General features: G+C 37.4%; 1 protein-coding gene across 16 annotated transcripts in view; it reads left to right on the top strand.

The window, feature by feature from the left end:
* SSX2IP (SSX family member 2 interacting protein) overlaps window positions 1-13,314 on the top strand; it is a 47,506-nt gene extending 34,192 nt beyond the window's left edge. For 4 of the 16 annotated variants that reach the window (XM_065519441.2, XM_065519439.2, XM_005542871.5 and 1 more), the window contains exons 10-14: window positions 548-684; window positions 1,028-1,201; window positions 5,228-5,342; window positions 6,700-6,865; window positions 10,179-13,314. In XM_065519441.2, the coding sequence (XP_065375513.1) occupies window positions 548-684; window positions 1,028-1,201; window positions 5,228-5,342; window positions 6,700-6,865; window positions 10,179-10,353 (767 nt within the window). In that variant the 3' untranslated portion in view covers window positions 10,354-13,314. Of the gene's footprint in view, window positions 1-547; window positions 685-1,027; window positions 1,202-1,450; window positions 1,818-5,227; window positions 5,343-6,699; window positions 6,866-10,178 lie in introns of all 16 variants that reach the window. The other 12 variants (XR_012418235.1, XR_012418233.1, XR_012418239.1 and 9 more) reach the window with 7 other exon arrangements.
* The last annotated feature ends 5,579 nt before the right edge of the window (window positions 13,315-18,893 follow it).

Consider the following 18,893-nt stretch of genomic DNA (forward strand, 5'->3'; position numbering starts at 1 on the left):
ATATACTCGAGATTTTGTTCATTTGAGTCAGTGCTGTCTACTAGCAAATAGCAAGTGTGTTTGGACTTCGTGTTTGTTGAATTTAATATTTGAGAGCAAGATTTGTGACACGTCATTGATCTTTGAAGCAGTGTCAACAAAAACATAATGATTTTATTTTTCTCTTCTCTGAATATGGCCATTTTGTCTGTTTTTAATTAGGACATAATCTTGAATAAATATGGTTTACAAATTAAATCTTGGCAATAGAGCTCCATTTGTAAGCATATCATTTAGTCTTAAAATTGTACAAATATATAATTGTCATGAACTCCTGTAGTTGCTGTGCTGCTTAAAAATTTTTTATAATGTTAAAATAATATAAATGTAATTTTGTTATAGCTTATGAAATTTTAAAAAGCCAAAGGACATAACTACTTTTTAGAAAACCTATAAAATTCTAGAAAGATAAAAGTTCTGAGAGCCCTTATTTTAACGATATGTGTAGAAACACTGTAAACTAAATGGTGGCTATAAAACCTATGTCAACTTACTGATTTTGTCTTAGTTTCAAAGGTACACCTGGAAGGTTTTAATGATGAAGATGTTATCTCACGACAAGACCACGAACAAGAAACTGAAAAACTTGAGTTAGAAATTCAGCAGTGTAAAGAAATGATTAAAACTCAGCAACAGCTTTTGCAGGTGAATATGAATTACCTTGTAAAACTTGTTCTCCATGAGAAGCCAGAATTGTGCTGAACCTTAGCAGATTTGTATTCCTTTATTTCATAAGGCCCTGGTATTTGACAGTTTTCTAGTCTACGTTTCCTGCTAACAGATACGTTGTGTACCATTCCTTAAATAGTCCATACTTTGCTAGTTGGGGTCGTAGCTTTTGGGAAATGGGAATTCTCGTTTGACTTTTGGATTCTTAATAATTTATATTCCTGCCCTGAAGTTTGACCCGCCTTCCTTTGCTTTCATTTCAAGTTGTTGGAGTGTTGCAGGGCCCCTCAGGAACTTACTATGTTTTAAATTTTAATAGCAGCAGCTTGCTACTGCATGTGATGATGATACCACTTCACTATTACGAGACTGTTATTTGTTGGAAGAAAAGGAACGCCTCAAAGAAGAATGGTCGCTTTTTAAAGAGCAGAAAAAGAATTTTGAGAGAGAAAGACGAAGCTTTACAGAAGCCGCTATTCGCCTGGGATTGGAGGTATTTTAAATAATGGTAGTGCTTTTGAAAATACTGGGGGTGGGTGGGCCTTAGTAGAATGCTTCTAAGGTCTACTTTGGTTTCTTGCTATTTACTTATTTTCTAAAATATTTACTGGTGATCTCATAAATAATTTGAAATGAAAGAGAGGCTGAGCATATAGAATGGGATTATTTCCCCTTACCAGATTTGAGAACTGAACTTAAAAAAAAAAAAAAAAAGGCTATAAGCATTTATTACTCCTTTCAGATTGGCTTTCTCCTGCTGAGAGATTTCCACAAGAAATCTCTTTTGGTATCCATCATTCATCCACTGTCAGTAGGTGTGGTGTCAGAAGACAGTGCAACCAAGACTGCGTTGCTGTTTAAAAAGGAAGTATAATAAAAAAATTAAGTTCTCTTCTCCCCAGTCCACTATTGTTATATATATGCTCTACAGCTTGCTTTTTTTTTTTTTTTTTTGTGACGGAGTTTTGCTCTTGTTGCCCAGGCCGGAGTGCAATAGCGCGATCTCGGCTCACCGCAACCTCTGCCTCCCGGGTTCAAGCGATTCTCCTGCCTCAGCCTTCCTGAGTAGCTGGGATTACAGGCGTGCGCCACCACACCCGGCCTATTTTGTATGTTTAGTAGAGACAGGGTTTCTCCATGTAGCTTGCTTTTTTTACTTAGCAATGTGTCTTCTAACATATTCCCCCCTCAAAAATTGTAGCAGTAATGTCTGACTATAGTTAAAAGAAATCAACAAAACTCATAAAAAAAGCTACAAAGTGAGAAAGTCTCCTCCTTTCCCATCCCCAGTTTCAGTCCTTAGAGGTAACTTTTGTTAAAAGTATCTGTTGGAAATTCTTGTAGGAAGTACTATTTTAACTTTTAATGTATTTCAAGTTTTCTTCTTTATCAGTTTATTGATTCTCTGCTATGAAAGATAAGGAATTCTGTGTCCTTATTGTATCTCCTGCCTACACCCTTCCTCATTCACATCTCATGTCTTCATAATGTTGTTCCTTTTGTTCTTCTGATTGCCTTTTTTTTTTTGCTTTAAGGAAATAATGTGAAGCTTCCATTTCATTTTATGTTTGTTCAACTTCAGTCAGTGTCAGTTCATCCCTGCAGTGAAAGCTGAGGACATTCTTGTAGTTACTCTTGTTCTACCTCTCTTGCTCCCCTACTTTGCAGTTTTTGTTTGTGATACTATTTTTCATTGTTATCACATTTATAGTTTGTCCTTCAATACAATCCAGGTATAAGTACTTTGTCTAAACTTGAGACTTCAAAGTTGGAAAACCAGGAAAGAAAATTGATAACATTACAATTATGTAAATATAATTCTATAACCAAATATGTTTTGACACAGAAAATACTCTGTATTGTTAAGACTTTGCCACCCAGATATATCACTATCTAGTGAATTCTTTGACTTTCTCTGTAGCTTCCTTTGTGATTTCCTGAATCAGATTCGGCTGCCATGTTTCTTATATCTCATGTTACTGTCTTTCTTGGGTTTCTATTCAATTTGCTGTATTACCTTCTTGAGTAATTTTTTTTTATAAATAGTGCATGAGCTATAAACATTCTGAATTCTGGAATATTCAAAAATATATTCATACATGATTGGTTTGGGTATAGAATTTAGATTACATTTTTTTCCCTCAAAACTTTGAATTATTCCCTTTCTCCTAGTGTTTAGTTTTACTGATGAGAAGCCTGATTGTAATATACCTGTGTTACTTTGTAGATATCTGTGTTTTGTTTTCTGTTTCCCTCTGTGGAAGCTTGGGTATTTTTTTAAAGTTTAGACATTTTACCGGGATATGTCTGGAGAGTTCCTTTCAGCCTAAAGGTTCTGTATTTCTTTAATTTAGGGAAATTTTCATCTTTATTTTTTCCTTCTTTGACTTCTCTGTGTTCTGAAACTTTTGTTAGACACGCATTTGGCCTTCTGAATATATATCTACAGGTTGACTTTTGTTCTCAATTCTGGAATATTCTCTTACCTTTGTCTTAGAGATCACGAAACTGGCCTTTCAGGGTCAGTTTTATTATTTGCTTTAGCCACTGAGTTTTTGTTTCAGAATTTATCTTTAAAATTTTCTAATGTCCCTAATTTTTGCTTTTCTTTATATAGCGTGATGATATTTTACAGATGTTTATTAATCTGTCTGATAATATGTGTTACCTTTTTTTTAAAGATTTCTTTCATCTCTTGAATTATCTGTTATCCATGGTCAGTTTTCTATTTATCTTGACCTTTTTTCTATTACTAGTTTTCTCAAATGTTTGGTGATGCATAATTCTGTATCAATATTTATGAATGAAAGATTGTGTGTTGCTTGTTTTAAGTAGCTGACATGGATTTCCTCAGTTCCAGTCTAAATGTCTGTTTCATCAGTAGCTATCTTCAGGGAACATTTGCACCAGCATTGTGTCCTACCTGTTTCCGAGCCCATATCCCCCACAGTACTCCAACAGATACTCTTGATGCTTTGCATATTGCTCCCAGTTGCCAGGTGCCTTTCCCTGCATGAGAATCTTTCTCCGTCTGGTCACTGGGATGGTGTGCATAGTGAGGGATAGGAGGGAGGCATGCAAGACCTGAGGGCTGATGGAGAATTTAGTTTAGGATTCATCAGCTGTTCAGAAGGGGGAGGTTTGACATAATTTGCATATGCCCTCTTGTGGTTTAGTGGTGGTGGCTTACCAGTACCGGTAGATGGCTGGAGGATGAGAGAAATGCTTGATGAAGTCATAGGTCCTTTTTTTCAAGTGACTAATTTACAATATAGAATGTTTTTCTTTTGTTTGTAACTTCGTAATGTTTTGTATGTTCAAAAGTTAGGCTAATATTCTATTCCATTTTTTGCATTGTTCGTGTGAACTTAAAATTGATATGAAGACAGTGATGGTTGGTTTAGTAGGTGAAACATGAATTTCTATTTTTTAAATGTAATTTTTTCTTAAGTGAATTTTTTCTTCGTTTTTTTTTGTTTTGTTTTGCTTTTTTTTTTTTGTGATGGAGTCTTGCTTTGTGATGGATCGTGCAGTGGCGTGATCTCGGCTCACTGTGAGCTCCGTCTCCTGGGTTCACGCCATTCTCCTGCCTCAGCCTCCGGAGTAGCTGGGACTACAGGCGCCCGCCATCACGTCCAGCTAATTTTTTTTTTTAACGTATTTTTAGTAGAGATGGGGTTTTACCGTGTTAGCCAGGATGGTCTCCATCTCCTGACCTTGGGATCCGCCCACCTCAGCCTCCCAAAGTGCTGGGATTACAGGTGTGAGCCACCATGCCCAGCTTTGTTTTGCTTTTTGAGACAGAGCCCCGCTGTGTCGCCCAGGCTGGAGTTCAGGGGCGCGATCTCAGCTCACTGCAACCTCTGCCTCCTGGATTCAAGTGATTCTCCTGCCTCAGCCTCCTGAGTAGCTAGGATTACAGGTGCGCGCCACCATGCCTGGCTAAATTTTGTGTTTTTAGTAGAGATGGGGTTTCACCACGTTGGTCAGGCTGGTCTCGAACTCCTGACCTTGTGATTCGCCCATCTTGTCCCCCCAAAGTGCTGGGATTACAGGCATGAGCCACTGCGCCTGGCTTTTTTTTTTTTTTTTTTGAGATAGGGTCTTGCTGTGTCACCCAGGCTGGAGTGCAGTGGCGCTATCTTGGCTCACTGCAGCTTCAACTTCCCTGGCTCTAGCCATCCTCCCTCCTCAGCCTCCCAAGTAGCTGAGACTGTAGTCCTGTGCCCCATGCCCAGCTAATGTTTGTATTTTGTGTAGAGACAGGGTTTTGCCGTGTTGCCCAGGCTGGTCTGGAACTCCTCAGCTCAAGTGCTCCACCAACCCTCAGCCTCCCAAAATACTAGGATTACAGACGAGAGCCAAAATTATTCTTAGTTTTTTTAGGTTAACTCATTTGACATAAGAAGTATGTATAGATAGCCAGAGAGCAAACACAGATAGCTAGAGCAATCGTGTGAAATGGCAACTGTGTGGACGTTGAAATATTGATCATTATTCCTTTGGTTTGTTATGGTAGAGAAAGGCATTTGAAGAAGAAAGAGCCAGTTGGTTAAAGCAGCAGTTTTTAAATATGACTACCTTTGACCACCAGAACTCAGAAAATGTGAAACTTTTCAGTGCCTTCTCAGGAAGTGAGTACTTTATAAACTCTTTAATTTGAACTTGCATATAAATAAAATTATTTACATATCACAAAATATTATGTACTATTAATACAGAACTTTGGAAATCACCAATTAGAGCTCTCTAATTATAACTAAAAGTCAACTTTATTTTATTTATTTATTTATTTTTTGAGATGGAGTCTTGCTCTGTTGGAGTGCAGTGGCGTGACCTCAGCTCACTGCAACCTCTGCCTTCCAGGTTCATGCAATTATCCTGTCTCAGCCTCCTGAGTAGCTGGGATTACAGGTGTGTGCCCACCACGCTCGGCTAATATTTGTATTTTTAGTAGAAATGGGTTTTCACCGTATTGGCCAAGCTGGTTTTGACCTCCTGACCTCAGGTGATCCACCCATCTCAGCCTTCCAAAGTGCTGGGATTATAGGCATGAGCCACTGCACCTGGCCTAAAAATCAAGTTTAATATTTTATTTACTGTAGTCAAAGTGAGGATGAAAGGGGGACTGTGCATACCCAAAGTGACTTTTGTTGTGAGTTTGTAATAATGTGAAGTTTTTGAAAATTTACATCTAGAATTTTTTTTTCAAAATGGAGTCTTGCTCTGTCACCCAGGCTAGAGTGCATCTCGGCTCACTGCAGCCTCAACGTCCTGGGCTTAGGCAATCCTCCTTGCCTCAGCCTCCTGAGTAGCTGAGACTATAAGCACACACCACCGTACTCAGGTAATTTTAAAAAAGTTTTTGTAGAGACAAACTTTCACTATACTTCCCAGGCTGATCTCGAACTCCTGGCTTAAGCAGTCATTCCACCTCAGCTTCCCAAAGTGCTAGGATTACAAGTGTGAGCCACCCCACCCAGCCTAGAAATATTTTTAAAACTAGATCCTTTTGGCTGGGTGTGGTGGCTCACGCCTGTAATCCCAGCACTTTGGGAAGCCGAGGCGGGCAGATCACGAAGTCAGGAGATCGAGACCATCCTGGCTAACACAGTGAAACCCCGTCTCTACTAAAAATACAGAAAAATTAGCCTGGTATGGTGGCGGGCACCTGTAGTCCCAGCTACAGACTGAGGCAGGAGAATGGCGTGAACCCGGGAGGTGGAGCTTGTGGTGAGGCAAGATCGCACCACTGCACTCCAGCCTGGGTGACAGAGCAAGACTCCATCTCAAAAAAAAAAGAAAAAAAAAAAATCCTTTGAAACATGAGGACTATGCAACAAAGATAGCAAGATTAATGATATTAATTTGAATTTGTTCCATCTCTTACCTCACTCAGAACTGCAGATGAATCATCCTGATGATTTACCTTCACTATATTTAATGCCTCACTGTATGTACTGCCTTTTTCCCTTCCTTGTTTTACAACAGGTTCTGATCGGGACAATCTTACAGTGCACTCGAGGCAGCCGCAAAAGAAGCCTCACAATGTATCTAATGGGTCTCCAGTTTGCATGTCTAAACTTACTAAATCTCTTCCTGCTTCACCTTCCACTTCAGACTTTTGCCAGACACGTTCCTGCGTATCTGAACATAGGTATTTGTCTATAGGTGATCTTTTCACATATTTCTAAAAATTGGTAAAGTTGCACTGCTGAGGAGAAGGTGGCGTGTCTGTAGTATTAGGAACAATAGAGATTTTGGAGAGGAATTTAGTAGATGATTTATTCATTCTACAAATATTGAGTGTCCAGTATATAAAGACACTGTGCTAGATGCTGGGAATACAACGGTGAACAGGTAGATCTGTTCCTTGTCCTCTTGGAGGTAAATCATGTGATGTGTGTCTTTTTATTTCACATTTAAGATATAATTTAGAACATAATCTTAATTATAGGAATTAATATTTTAAGTACTTTAATTGTATTAAATAGATGGATATTGTTTTGACAGTTTTTGTAGAGTACATATCTTAACATTTTTTTCTGGCATGCCCATTTTATTGTTGTTGAAGGGCAAAGAACTGAGAAATGCCTGTTCATATTGAGTGATAAAATCTGTGCCCAAGGATGACAGTGTAAAAAAACGTGGCTCTCCACCCTGGGAAACCCATATTTTGCTCTTAATTACTACATTTTGGTATTTTCCTCTATCTCAAGTTACTATATCATTTTCTAAAATAATACCAATACTCTGCTTCAGCGCCAATTCCCAGATTAATTTTAAACGAAGCAGAGAAAGCATGTAGACCATTCCTAGTAAGATAGAGAGGAATAGAAAAGGTCAGAGGGGTAAGTTAGAAAGTATGGTGGCAGTCTCTTTGCTCTTAATTAAAAGGAGGAGACAATGGCCTTGGAAAATAGTCAGAGCTTGAAGCAAACTCGGCCTGTGTTAAGAGACTGGAGTGGAACTAAGGGTTGAAGAAGCCAGCTGGCCCTTGGGCCAAGAATTATGAAATAGATGGAGTTTAAAACAAGAAAGGAAGCTTTTAAAAGGAGGAGGAGGACACACTATAAGTTGTAGTTGACTTTTAAGAGGTGTGGGGATTAGGACTCCAAGTAAATGTTAGAGGGGATGAAAAAGAGCTAGGTAAGAGCACTCTAGGCAAGTGTAGAGACCCTGAGGTGGGACACACCTCATTTGCAGTGCTGACCAAGACCTAGAGGTGTGAGATGAGGATGGAGAGATGTAAAAGTTCAAATACGCACAAATACAGAGAGGATAAAATAATGAACCCATGTGTACCTATGACGCAGGTTCAACAATTATTAACTCATGATCAATATTGTTCATACATAATCCCACTCTGCTCGCTCTCTCCACCCCACCCCCAACACATCTGGGATTTGATTTACAAAATATTTTAGTGTGCATTTGTAGGTCAAATATTGTTCTAAGGGGAGTAGAAAAAACATTAGTTTTAAGAGAGTGAAAAAGAGTACTGTTTTATAATGCCGAAAACAGATTGTAGGAGTCTAATAGAAACCAGGAAATCCAGTTAGGAGGCACTATTGGAGTGGGAACGAAAAGACAATGGTAATTTGGACTAGGGTCATAATGTGAAGGTAGAAATGCTTGAATTTGGGACCTATTTTGAAGTTAGACCAGTAGATGAATTGAATATGGGAAGTGAAAGTTTGTTTATTTTACAATCAAAAGATAATGTGTAAGCTCATAGTATTTTCTTACATAGAATGTTAATCAAACTTCCAAATTTGACCAATCAGAACTATCTGTATAGACACAGATGCAAATTCTAGCCACTATTGACAAGTAATGCATTTTATATCTAAGAGATAGCATAACATAGTTGTCTCAGTTGTTTTTATATATTTTACATATTTAGCTTTTTATATCATTGTTTTTAGTTGTGAAATATTTGACAAATATCTCTTGAAGACCTTGTTTTATGTTTAATAAAGTTCAGCATTTAGTACCTAAATCATAGGGTGTTGCAAGTTAAGTGTTAGTATATGTAAAGTACTTAAAAGCAGTACCTAGTTCATTGTAAACATTTAGTGAGCATAAAAATAAAAATACATGTACACAAATATAAACATGCTTTTTTTTGTTTCTGAGTGCTCCACTGAACAACATCAGTGGCATAGAAATAATTTTGGAGCTTAAAGGAATTAAACTATTCATTGTTAACTAGCCCCTAAGAGTAAAACAAACAGAAAAAAGTTTTATGACTAATAGAGAAGCTGTGCAGCCTGACATGGTTCTTCACATTTTAAATTATTTTATAAACTTGGTTCTCTTGCTCCCGAAGCATTTTGGATCTCGGTTTATATTAATATTACAACAAAATAATTAGGAGTATTTGTAGCTAATTTCTACAACATCCTCATTGTTCTTTCACTGTAGAATGGAATTTTGCATAAAGGCTGTGCCTTAGATTCCAGGCAAGGAGACTTGTGCATAAGTTACTTACAAAACTTAGTTTGATCATTTGTGCAAGGGATTCTGATGACCGAATTACTGTAATTGTTGGTAAATAAATTTATAGTAATTTGGTCATCAGAATCCCTTGTACAAATGATTAAACTAGGCATGCACCACCACTACTAGCTAAGTTTTTGTAGAGACAGGGTTTCACCATGTTACTCAGGCTAGTCCTGAATTCCTGGGCTCAAGCAATTTGGCTGCCTCAGCCTCCTAAAGTGCTAGGATTATAGGTGTGAGCCACTGCTCCCAGCCTTTTTTTTTTTTTTTTTTCCAAGTAAAATTTTAAATTAGATTTTTGGCTTAGATTTTTAGAATTGAACTTAATTTTTTTTAAAGATTGCCACATTATGAGGTTGAATTATTAAACAAAAGTCACAAGAAATGTACATTTAGAAAAGTTTTTGTGAAAAAAATTACATGTTCAGTTGATTAAAAAGTATTCATTAGCTCAACTGCATAGATCTTAAAGTTACTGTTTAAGCAGATTTATTGTTTTGAGGCTGACTGAACCAAAACCATCTTGCTATAGAGTCTGGTCTTTTAGCCACTTCTGTAGGCACTCATTAACTATCTGTCTGAATGGATAGATGAAAGCATACTTTAACAAGTGGACATGTAAAGAAAGAAGATATAAAGAGATAAGTAATAGTGGCAGAAAAACGGGGGCATTTGGAATATTAGCTTTCAAAACCCTTAAGCTCTACTTTAAGCTTCTCTACCTTAAACTTCACTTGGCAGCATGCATCAAAGTAGACTAAAGGGATAAATAAAATAAATAGATAAAAGTGATAAATTACGCCATTTTGAAACACTTCTTTTTACTGTTTTTGATCATGTGTCCTCCAAATGTACGTAAATTAGCACAAGACATGGAAGCAATGAGACCTTAGACATCCAGGCATGTGTACAGTATAAAAGAAGGAGAGGGTAGTCATTAAGATCTGCCTTTCTTTTCCCAACAGTTCAATCAATGTACTGAATATGACTCCTGAAGAAATTAAACCAAATCAGGTTGGAGGAGAATGTACAAATCAAAAATGGAGTGTGGCGTCAAGACCTGGATCACAGGAAGGTTGCTATAGTGGATGCTCCTTGACCTACACAAATTCTCATGTAGAAAAAGATGACTTACCTTAGACATGTGGACTGGAATTGTTTTCATTAACATGTTCATCAAATTTCACATCTAACTTGAACAGGGTGTGTCATAAAGTCAATTATCTCTAATAACTTAAGATGGTCTAAGTTGTTTGTTTGGACTTCCCCGTCTTCCCCCAAAGAATTGAAATCTTAAATCTATTTAAAAGGATATAAAAGCTTTGGATATGTATTTTTAGTAACAGAAGCATCTGGTTCTGTGAATAAAGGAATGTATAGATGTTTGGATGGAAACAAAAGCACTAGAATGAGTTTCCTCTTATAGGTATTAAAAATAGCACTTTTAGGAAACTGATTATTGTAAATGTTTAATTTTGTCTCAAATATAGTTGGCATTGGAAGTTTAGCCTTTACTTGAATGTATACTGTAGATTTTTAACAAAGCAAGTTCTATATTTATTATGTTTAGTGTGATTTGAAATTACCTCTTTCATATGTTTTAAAGTGAAATTTATGTATGTTTTGTACATAGATATACATGATTATGTTAAGAGGCTTTAAGATTTAAAAGTTTCACACAACCATAAGTATAGTATTTCATGCCAGTAAAATTTTTTTAGTGGTATTCTGTTTACAGATGTATTAGGACCATTGATGCATTACATTTAAGAATTCTTTTTAATACATCTGGGCAATAAATATTGAAAGCTATTCCACGAAGCTGAGTTCTTTAGATAATCAACACTACTAACAGTACATTTTTGAGATTTTTATGACATTAGATTTTTATTTTGTATATGTAAGATATTATAATTTTTAAAAGGACTATTGATAGAGGAATGGGGCAAGACAACAAAAGTACCTTTGAATAAAACAATTTAAGAAATTGGTTTAAGATATTGGATGATAGAAGATATTTAAGATATCTAGATGGTGATATTTTCCGTACGAGATGGGTACCAGTATAGTAATATCTGTATACTAACTAGGGCTTTGTATTGTCAATCGTTTTTTAATAATTTTTTAATGAGGTATTTGCCACTAAAGAAATATAATGTAAAACCATCAAATTTTATAATTGAGATATTATGATACTCTGGAAAAATGTGTCATTTCATTTTCAGAAAACTCTTAGGCTCTCTTCAGTCTCTGTAATGTTTCTGATTGCATGTTTCATGAAAAATATGTTGTTGTTTTGATAGTAATAAATGTAGGCTCAGCTCTTTCCCAGGATTTTCATCAAAAAGCTTTAAGTGCCTAACCCTGCTTGTCTCTGTACATAGAAGCCTGCACAGATCCAGTCCTTGCTAGGTATCGTAGTTTAGGCCCATTTACCTTCCCCTGTACTGGCAGTTCAGCCACTTACATGCACTCACCCTCTTTGTGGCTATTTTAAATTCATATTATTAAAAAAACAAAAAAAGCCACTTATTTGTGTTATCCATTCACTATACATAACTATGTAACTCTTTGGAGTTGCATAGCAGCAGCCATTTTTTTCAGGGCTGATAGGATATCATTAAGAGTATCTTATGAGACATTAGTGGATATACTCATAATACAGTAACCATATTTATAGTTTTAAAGAGCTAGCTCTTGAGCATTAGTCACTCAGTACCTTCAGCTTGATGCATGGTCACTTCTTTACTATTTAAACTATTACACATGGTACAAAATATCAAAGACACTACCATATTCTAAAGGAAGAAATCTAGCTGGGATGTAGGCTTTTTTTGTTTTTGCTTTTGTTTTTGTTTTTGTTTTTTTGTTTGTTTTGCTGTTTAGCAATAACATGGTCAAAAAAGGCAATCAGAAGTTTTAAATGCAGTTAATGGATACATTTGTCAAGAATTTCCCCCCCAGGGTTTTCCATGGTGTACTTTGCAAGAAATAAGCATTCTAATTTTTAAATCTCTTTAGCAAATATTGTATTTTATGACAGTGGAGTTCTGGAAAGCAGCATCTGTTTTTCGTTGCGTGTTTCCATTTTAAAGTGAGTTCTCAAATTGGAAAGAAAAATTCCTTGAGACTTACTTTAAAATCTAAAGTGTGAAAGAAACAGCAGAGTGAAAGCCAGACTCATTGCACCTTTGATGTCTGCATAGATCCAGAAGTTGGACATTTTACCTAACAACATCACTTTTGTTAAACATTCCAACTCCAAAACGATCCCCAGTCACTTTAATCTCAGAATGTTGGAATGATGTCTGTTGGAAAACCCAGGACTCCACATACAAAACTGCTAAGATTTTGTTTCCCATCTCTTTCTAGGTGTTTGCAATGTACAAATAATACAGCTGTGCTAATCTCACATTTAGCCATGATAGATGATGGTTCTAGAGTATACTTCCATTTGTAAGTCCTCCTGATAATCTTAAGCGCTTTCTTGTTTATCACTATGTAAATCTGAAATATTTTGTACTTCATTTGTTTTTATCCATTCTGAATTTTCAAAGCATAAAAATGTGAAAGAAAAATTGAGATAAACATTTTGTTCACTATTATTTGCATCTGCAATCTATAATGAGAATGATATTAAATTACGACTAAAATTTAACAAATAGTATTTTCTTATAGAAGCAATGTATTAAATGATTAGAACACAGGACAGTTCACAGCAAATTGTTTACTTACGTGGCATAATTGAAATACTATTATTTGGAAAGAGTTCTATATTGCTTACCTTAGCAAACCAGAATTGTTCATAGACTTGTGATAATATGGTGTTATGGGAAAACATTTCGTGCGCATGATGAAGAGAGCACCGTTAATCTAGTCTTGACTGCCCCTGGTGGAACATTTGAAAGCCCCTGGGACCCCAGGAGAGAGGTTTTTGCAGCATGTATGCCTGGAACACACTTGTGAGTTAGCAAGACCCTGCTGTGATTACGCTGTTGTACAGGTCTTCAAAGTATATTGCCTAATATAAGTCATGTTATTTCTAGATTGGATTTTAAGTAAGTATGGATTATGGAAGTCTAGTAAATATACTTTTCTCTATGTTTGTCCTTTTTCAGTCTTTTGATAAGTATTTATGAAGTACCTACTGTATGTCAAGGGTTACAACTACTTTCCAGTCCTTGGAGATACGAAGACAGATAAGCATGCTGCCTGCTATTGAGAATCTGAGCTGAGTGGAAGACCAACTATTAAACCTACATTGTAATAAACAACGGTAGATGCTAATGACACATTCAATCTGTTCATAAAACATGGACTGATGGGTCTGCTCCAGGGCCACATTTGTTTCCTAACAGTAACGTGGCTAGGCTTCCATTTATAAGTCTTAGCAGTATTTCCTTTGTGAAGTACTATGTAATAGATGATTGTTTGCTAGATTTTGTTTTCTACCATCAAAATGTTGACCTGCAAAGCAGCGTAGGATTTTCTCTCCTCAAGAACATGTATTATCTAGTAGAAAAAGCATTCCCAAAGATTTGGCCCATGCAGATAAGGATAATGAAACTGGTCACTCTAATCCTTTCTCTAAATATACAGTGTTTTTCAAGCTGGATATAAATTAGAGTGGGTGAATATTGATTAAATTATTTGATTTATATAAAATCAAATGATTGAGGTTTTTTTGAACATTTACAAATAATGGATTGCTGAGAGCTCAGGAAGTACTGTAATGTCAGTAACATGAAGCTCCTGATAAAGATCCACCTCATTCATATCTTTGAGCTTCAGAAATACATGTACCTAGTATATAATGCTTAACAGCACAGAATATTTATTGATGAGAAATATGAAATACTGATGAAACAACACATTTCTTTACTGGAGTGAATGGACTATGAATTTGGGGTTAGAATCCTAAAACTCTTCTTTCTCAAGAGGGTAGGAACCTTGTCATGAATCCTTATGCATGTGTATTTCCAACCCTATCTCAATTCCTTGCATATAGAGTATCATGATAGAGTAGGTTATGCTACAATTAAACATTAAGTCAGTGTGGCTTAATAAATTTAATTTATGCTCATGAAATGTCCAGTGTGGACTGGGCAATCCTCCATTTTTAGCTATGCCATCTGGAACACATGGTCTCCAACATTGCCAAATCAGACAGCAAGCAGACTAGCAGATGGTGTAGGATATTTTTAAGGGCCAGACCTGAAAGAGACATGCCTTCCACCTACAGCCTCACTGCAAGCAAAACTGGAGGTATAGATAGAACATGTAGCTATTTGGTGAGCACTTACAGTCTGCTACCGAATGTAGTTGATGCTAGATATTTCATCCATGCACATTGCTCTGCAAGGGGTTTAGTGCTGATTATTAAAGCAAGTATTTTTAATTTTTGGAAGGAATGTATTTTAAAGCTTCTCACACATTCTAGCCTTTTTATAATACAAGTTTCTCAATGTTCAAATGGTAGTTTTCCTCATTTAGTTACTAAAATATCTTACAGTGCGCAGAACACTTTTATTTTTCAACTGTCAGGGAATCTTAACCTTCCTATTTTTAGAGTTGATAACAGACTCAAGTGTTAAATAATGAACCCAAGGTCACATAACTGCTATTAAGTGATAAGACCAGACTTTAACCCATATCTTAGGTTTGCTAAATTTCCACCTTTTCCCACACTGCTGCAGTGCCTGCTTGGAGGGCTTTCTAAGTGAAATTCTTCACCCATTAGCTGCCACCTATAATCTACATCACAAGCAGTGATCATTTGGTGCATGTGCAAGACTTGGCCTCATTTTTTTGTGGTTGGTTACCATGGCAAATCTATTCAGGGTTGGACCACTACCTTTTTGTAATTAAGGTATTAAGGATTTCATTGAAATAGCTATTTTAGTAGTTTATGTTACTCAAAAGGCCATTGAGTAATCTGAAGATACATCTAGATTGCCTGCAATTTGTGTGTGTGTGTGTGACAGTGTCACCCAGGCTGGAGTGCAGTGGTGCAATCTTGCCTCACTGCAGCCTTGCTCTGCCGGGCTCAAGCAGTCCTCCCACCACAGGCTCCCAAGTAACTGGGACTACAAAACTGGGACTACAAGTGTGTGCCACCAGTGGTGCCTGGCAAGTTTTTTATATTTTTTTATAGAGATGGGGTCTCACCATGTTGAACAGGCTGGCCTTGAACTCCCAGACTCAAGTGATCCACGCCCCCCTTGGCCTCCCAAAGGGTTGGGATTACAGACGTGAGCCACCGCCTCTGGCCAGCCTGTATTTTTCTGCCCTGCCATTTTGTTCACTCTTGGCAGTTTGTGTGCCGTGTCCCACTGTGGCTACAGTCACAGTGACCAGAAATATCTCATTTTGTCCAAAAGGTTCAGTCACCTTTTGCAGACATTTTTTCATGAAAAATATAGTAGTAGAATTAAAGAACGTGAATATTTTTACTCAGTTTTAGAAGGAATACAGCTGATGTAGGGCAGCTGGATATTTTCTAGTTTCCCTGTTGCATCTGCATTTAGATCGATTTTCTTGTTTCTGGTCTGTCATGACAGTTTAATTCCTGTTGACAGTGCTCTGTTAAAGCAAACCATACCCCTGCCCAGTGTACTCATTAGAAAAAAGTAAACGTTTGCATATTCCCTAGAACCCTAAAACTGATAACAAGAACCCTCCATTCTGGCTTTTTGGATCCAATTTTCTATTATATATGATGTCTAAACCGAGGTGGTGAGTTGTTTATCCCAGCCAGGCATAGGGTCAGACAACTGAGTTCCCTAGGTTTAGACTCTGCTAGTGCTTAGCCATGACTACTATGGCTGGTTTTGTTAACCTCTAAGTATAGTTTTTACTTGACTATAACATGCTGTAATTTATTTACCCTACCTTGAGATTTTTTTCTTCTGTAATTCTCAGCCCAGAATTATTTCAAACTAAACTTGTATTATGCATTTTTAATTAGTGAAGAGGCTCAATGAAATGCAATTTTCAAAAAGAGTGTAAAGCTTTTGTGGAATATCAATTTAATTTCTAACCACTTTTAGTTTCTTTTATCTTGAAAATCTTTTACCTTGATAACTAGTTGATTTGATTTTGTAATGTTATTCCTTTTAAGCAAAGAGGTATTAAATAATAAGGAAGACTGGGTGCGGTGGCTCACGGTGGTAATCCCAGCACTTTGGGAGGCTGAGGCAGGTGGATCACCTAAGGTCAGGAGTTCGAGACCAGCCTGGCCAACATGGTGAAACCCCATCTCTACTAAAAATACAAAAATTAGCCGGGCATGGTGGCAGGTGCCTGTAATCACAGCTACTCGGGAGACTGAGGCAGGAGAATTGCTTGAACCTGGGAGGGGGAGGTTGCAGTGAGCTGAGATCGTGCCATTGCACTCCAGCCTGGGGGACAAGAGCGAGACTTCATCTCAAAAATAAATAAATAAATAAATAAATAAATAAATAAGGAAAATCTCTGTAAATTAGATATCAGTGAAATTCAACTTTTCCAAACAAATAATTTTTGAGATTCTGTGTTAATGCCCCAAAGAAAACTAGAAATCCAACAACTAGCCACACATAAAGCCTTGGCACATATGTTCTAAAGAAACTGTTTTGATCTTAAACCATGAAAAATTTTAACTGGAGTTTTAAAAATCATATTGCCCTTTTATTTCCAAAGCACTCGTCTTCATTTTTATCAAGGGCAAAGATCTGAGGAAACAACTCATAAATGCTTTTCGTTGTTGTTGAGGCAGAGTCTCACTCTGTTGCCCAGGCTGGAGTGCAGTGGTGTGATCTCAGCTCACTGCAACTTCTGCCTCCCGTGTTCAAGCAATTCTCTGCCTCAGCCTCCCAAGTAACTGGGATTTCATGCATGCACCACCATGCCCAGCTAATTTTTGTATTTTTAGTAGAGACAGGGTTTCTCCATGTTGGTGAGGCTGGTCTCAGAGTGGTCCTGACCTCAAGTGATGTGCCTGCTTCAGCCTCCCAAAGTGCTGGGATTGCAGGCATGAGCCGCCGCACCTGGCCTCATAAATGCTTTTAATTGAAATTCTTTGACAAGGAACGAAAAGACTATGGTAAATCTCAGAGGCAAATTCTGGCCTTGGCAGTGAGGGCCAGAAGGGGGTGTACGTCGGAGATACAGTTGCTTGTGGTGTGGTTTCCCAAAATCTGGAGGTGCACATTCCTGTTGACTCAACAATCTTTCTCTGGACTTGGTGGCCTTCTGTTTTGCAGACCCCCAAGTACTGTACAACTGGGATTCACTAATTATAGCTTGAGTGACTATAAATTGTTATCTAAATGAGAAACTTTTGATATTGAAATGGGGAGCTATTCATGATTAGGCCTGTACCACAGTGGAAACTGGCACAAATGGTCACCCTGTGTATAGTGGAAGCCCTGTCTAAGTAAGCAGAACTCTAACTTGAGTTTTGATTGTTGAACCTGTAAACCAAAAATAAAATCCTAAGCCCCCCCAACTATTTGAATGGGCCCCTTCTCTCAGCCAAGGGCATTCCAAAGTTAACCTGAAAAACTAGTCAGGCCATGATGGGAAGGAAGGGTCAGACATGCCTGATTATACCCTCCTTCCTCTTGGAATTCAGGAAAAGCTAACCAGCATTAATATCAACACAGACTTTAAATCTTACAAGAGACATTTACAATCTATGCTCCCTGAAGGCTGTTACCTGGAGGCTGTATGATAAAACGTTGGTTTCCACAACCCCTTATCATCATAACCCATACATTCCTTTGTATTGATTCTAAGTCTTTAGATAATAACTCATTCAGGTGGCAGGGTTGCTCACACCTGTAATCCCAGCACTTTGGGAGGCTGAGGCGGGTGGATCATGATGTCAGGAGTTTGAGACCAGCCTGACCCATGGTGAAACCCCATCTCTACTTTAAAAAAATGCAAAAATTAGCTGGGCGTGGTGGTGCATGCCTATAATCTCAGCTACTCACGAGGCTGAGGCAGGAGAATCGCTTGAACCCAGGAGGCAGTGAGCCAAGATCGCTCCATTGCACTCTAGCCTGGGTAACAGAGGGAGACTCCATCTGAAAAATAACATAACATAACAACACAACACAACATAATGTAACTCATTCAACAAATTGCCAATCAGAAAAATTTTTAATCTACCTGTAACCTGGAAGCCACTGCTTCAAGTTTTCCCACCTTTCCAGATTTAACCAATGTACATCTCACAGGTATTGATTGATATATTACATCTTCTTAAAAAGTGTATAAGCAAGTCACACCCAGACCACTTTGGGCACATGTCACCAGGATCTCCTGAAGCTATGTCATGGGCCTCTCCTTAACTTTGGCAAAATAAACTTTCTAAATTGAGACCTATCTCAGATATTTTTGGGTTCACAAACCCTAATCCCTACAAAGGTACTTCCTTTAATTCATGCCTCAGGTATAGTTTCTAAAAGATGGAATCAAGTTGTGGTCTAACCTAATATATAGTCAGCTCTCCTATAACACTCATAAACACCATGTAAAAAAGCACAAGTTTGTCTCAATGCAGTTGACATATTAGGAAACAATTTGAGCATAATGCAAAATTTTGTTTTAGCTTATATGTGATTCTGTTAGTGAGAAACACTAAGTGAATGCAGAAAACTGCCCAGCTGATCCAAACTAAACAGTAACACATAAAA

This window comes from Macaca fascicularis, chromosome 1 (assembly GCF_037993035.2).
Source record: "Macaca fascicularis isolate 582-1 chromosome 1, T2T-MFA8v1.1".
In the NCBI taxonomy this organism is placed as follows: domain Eukaryota; kingdom Metazoa; phylum Chordata; class Mammalia; order Primates; family Cercopithecidae; genus Macaca; species Macaca fascicularis.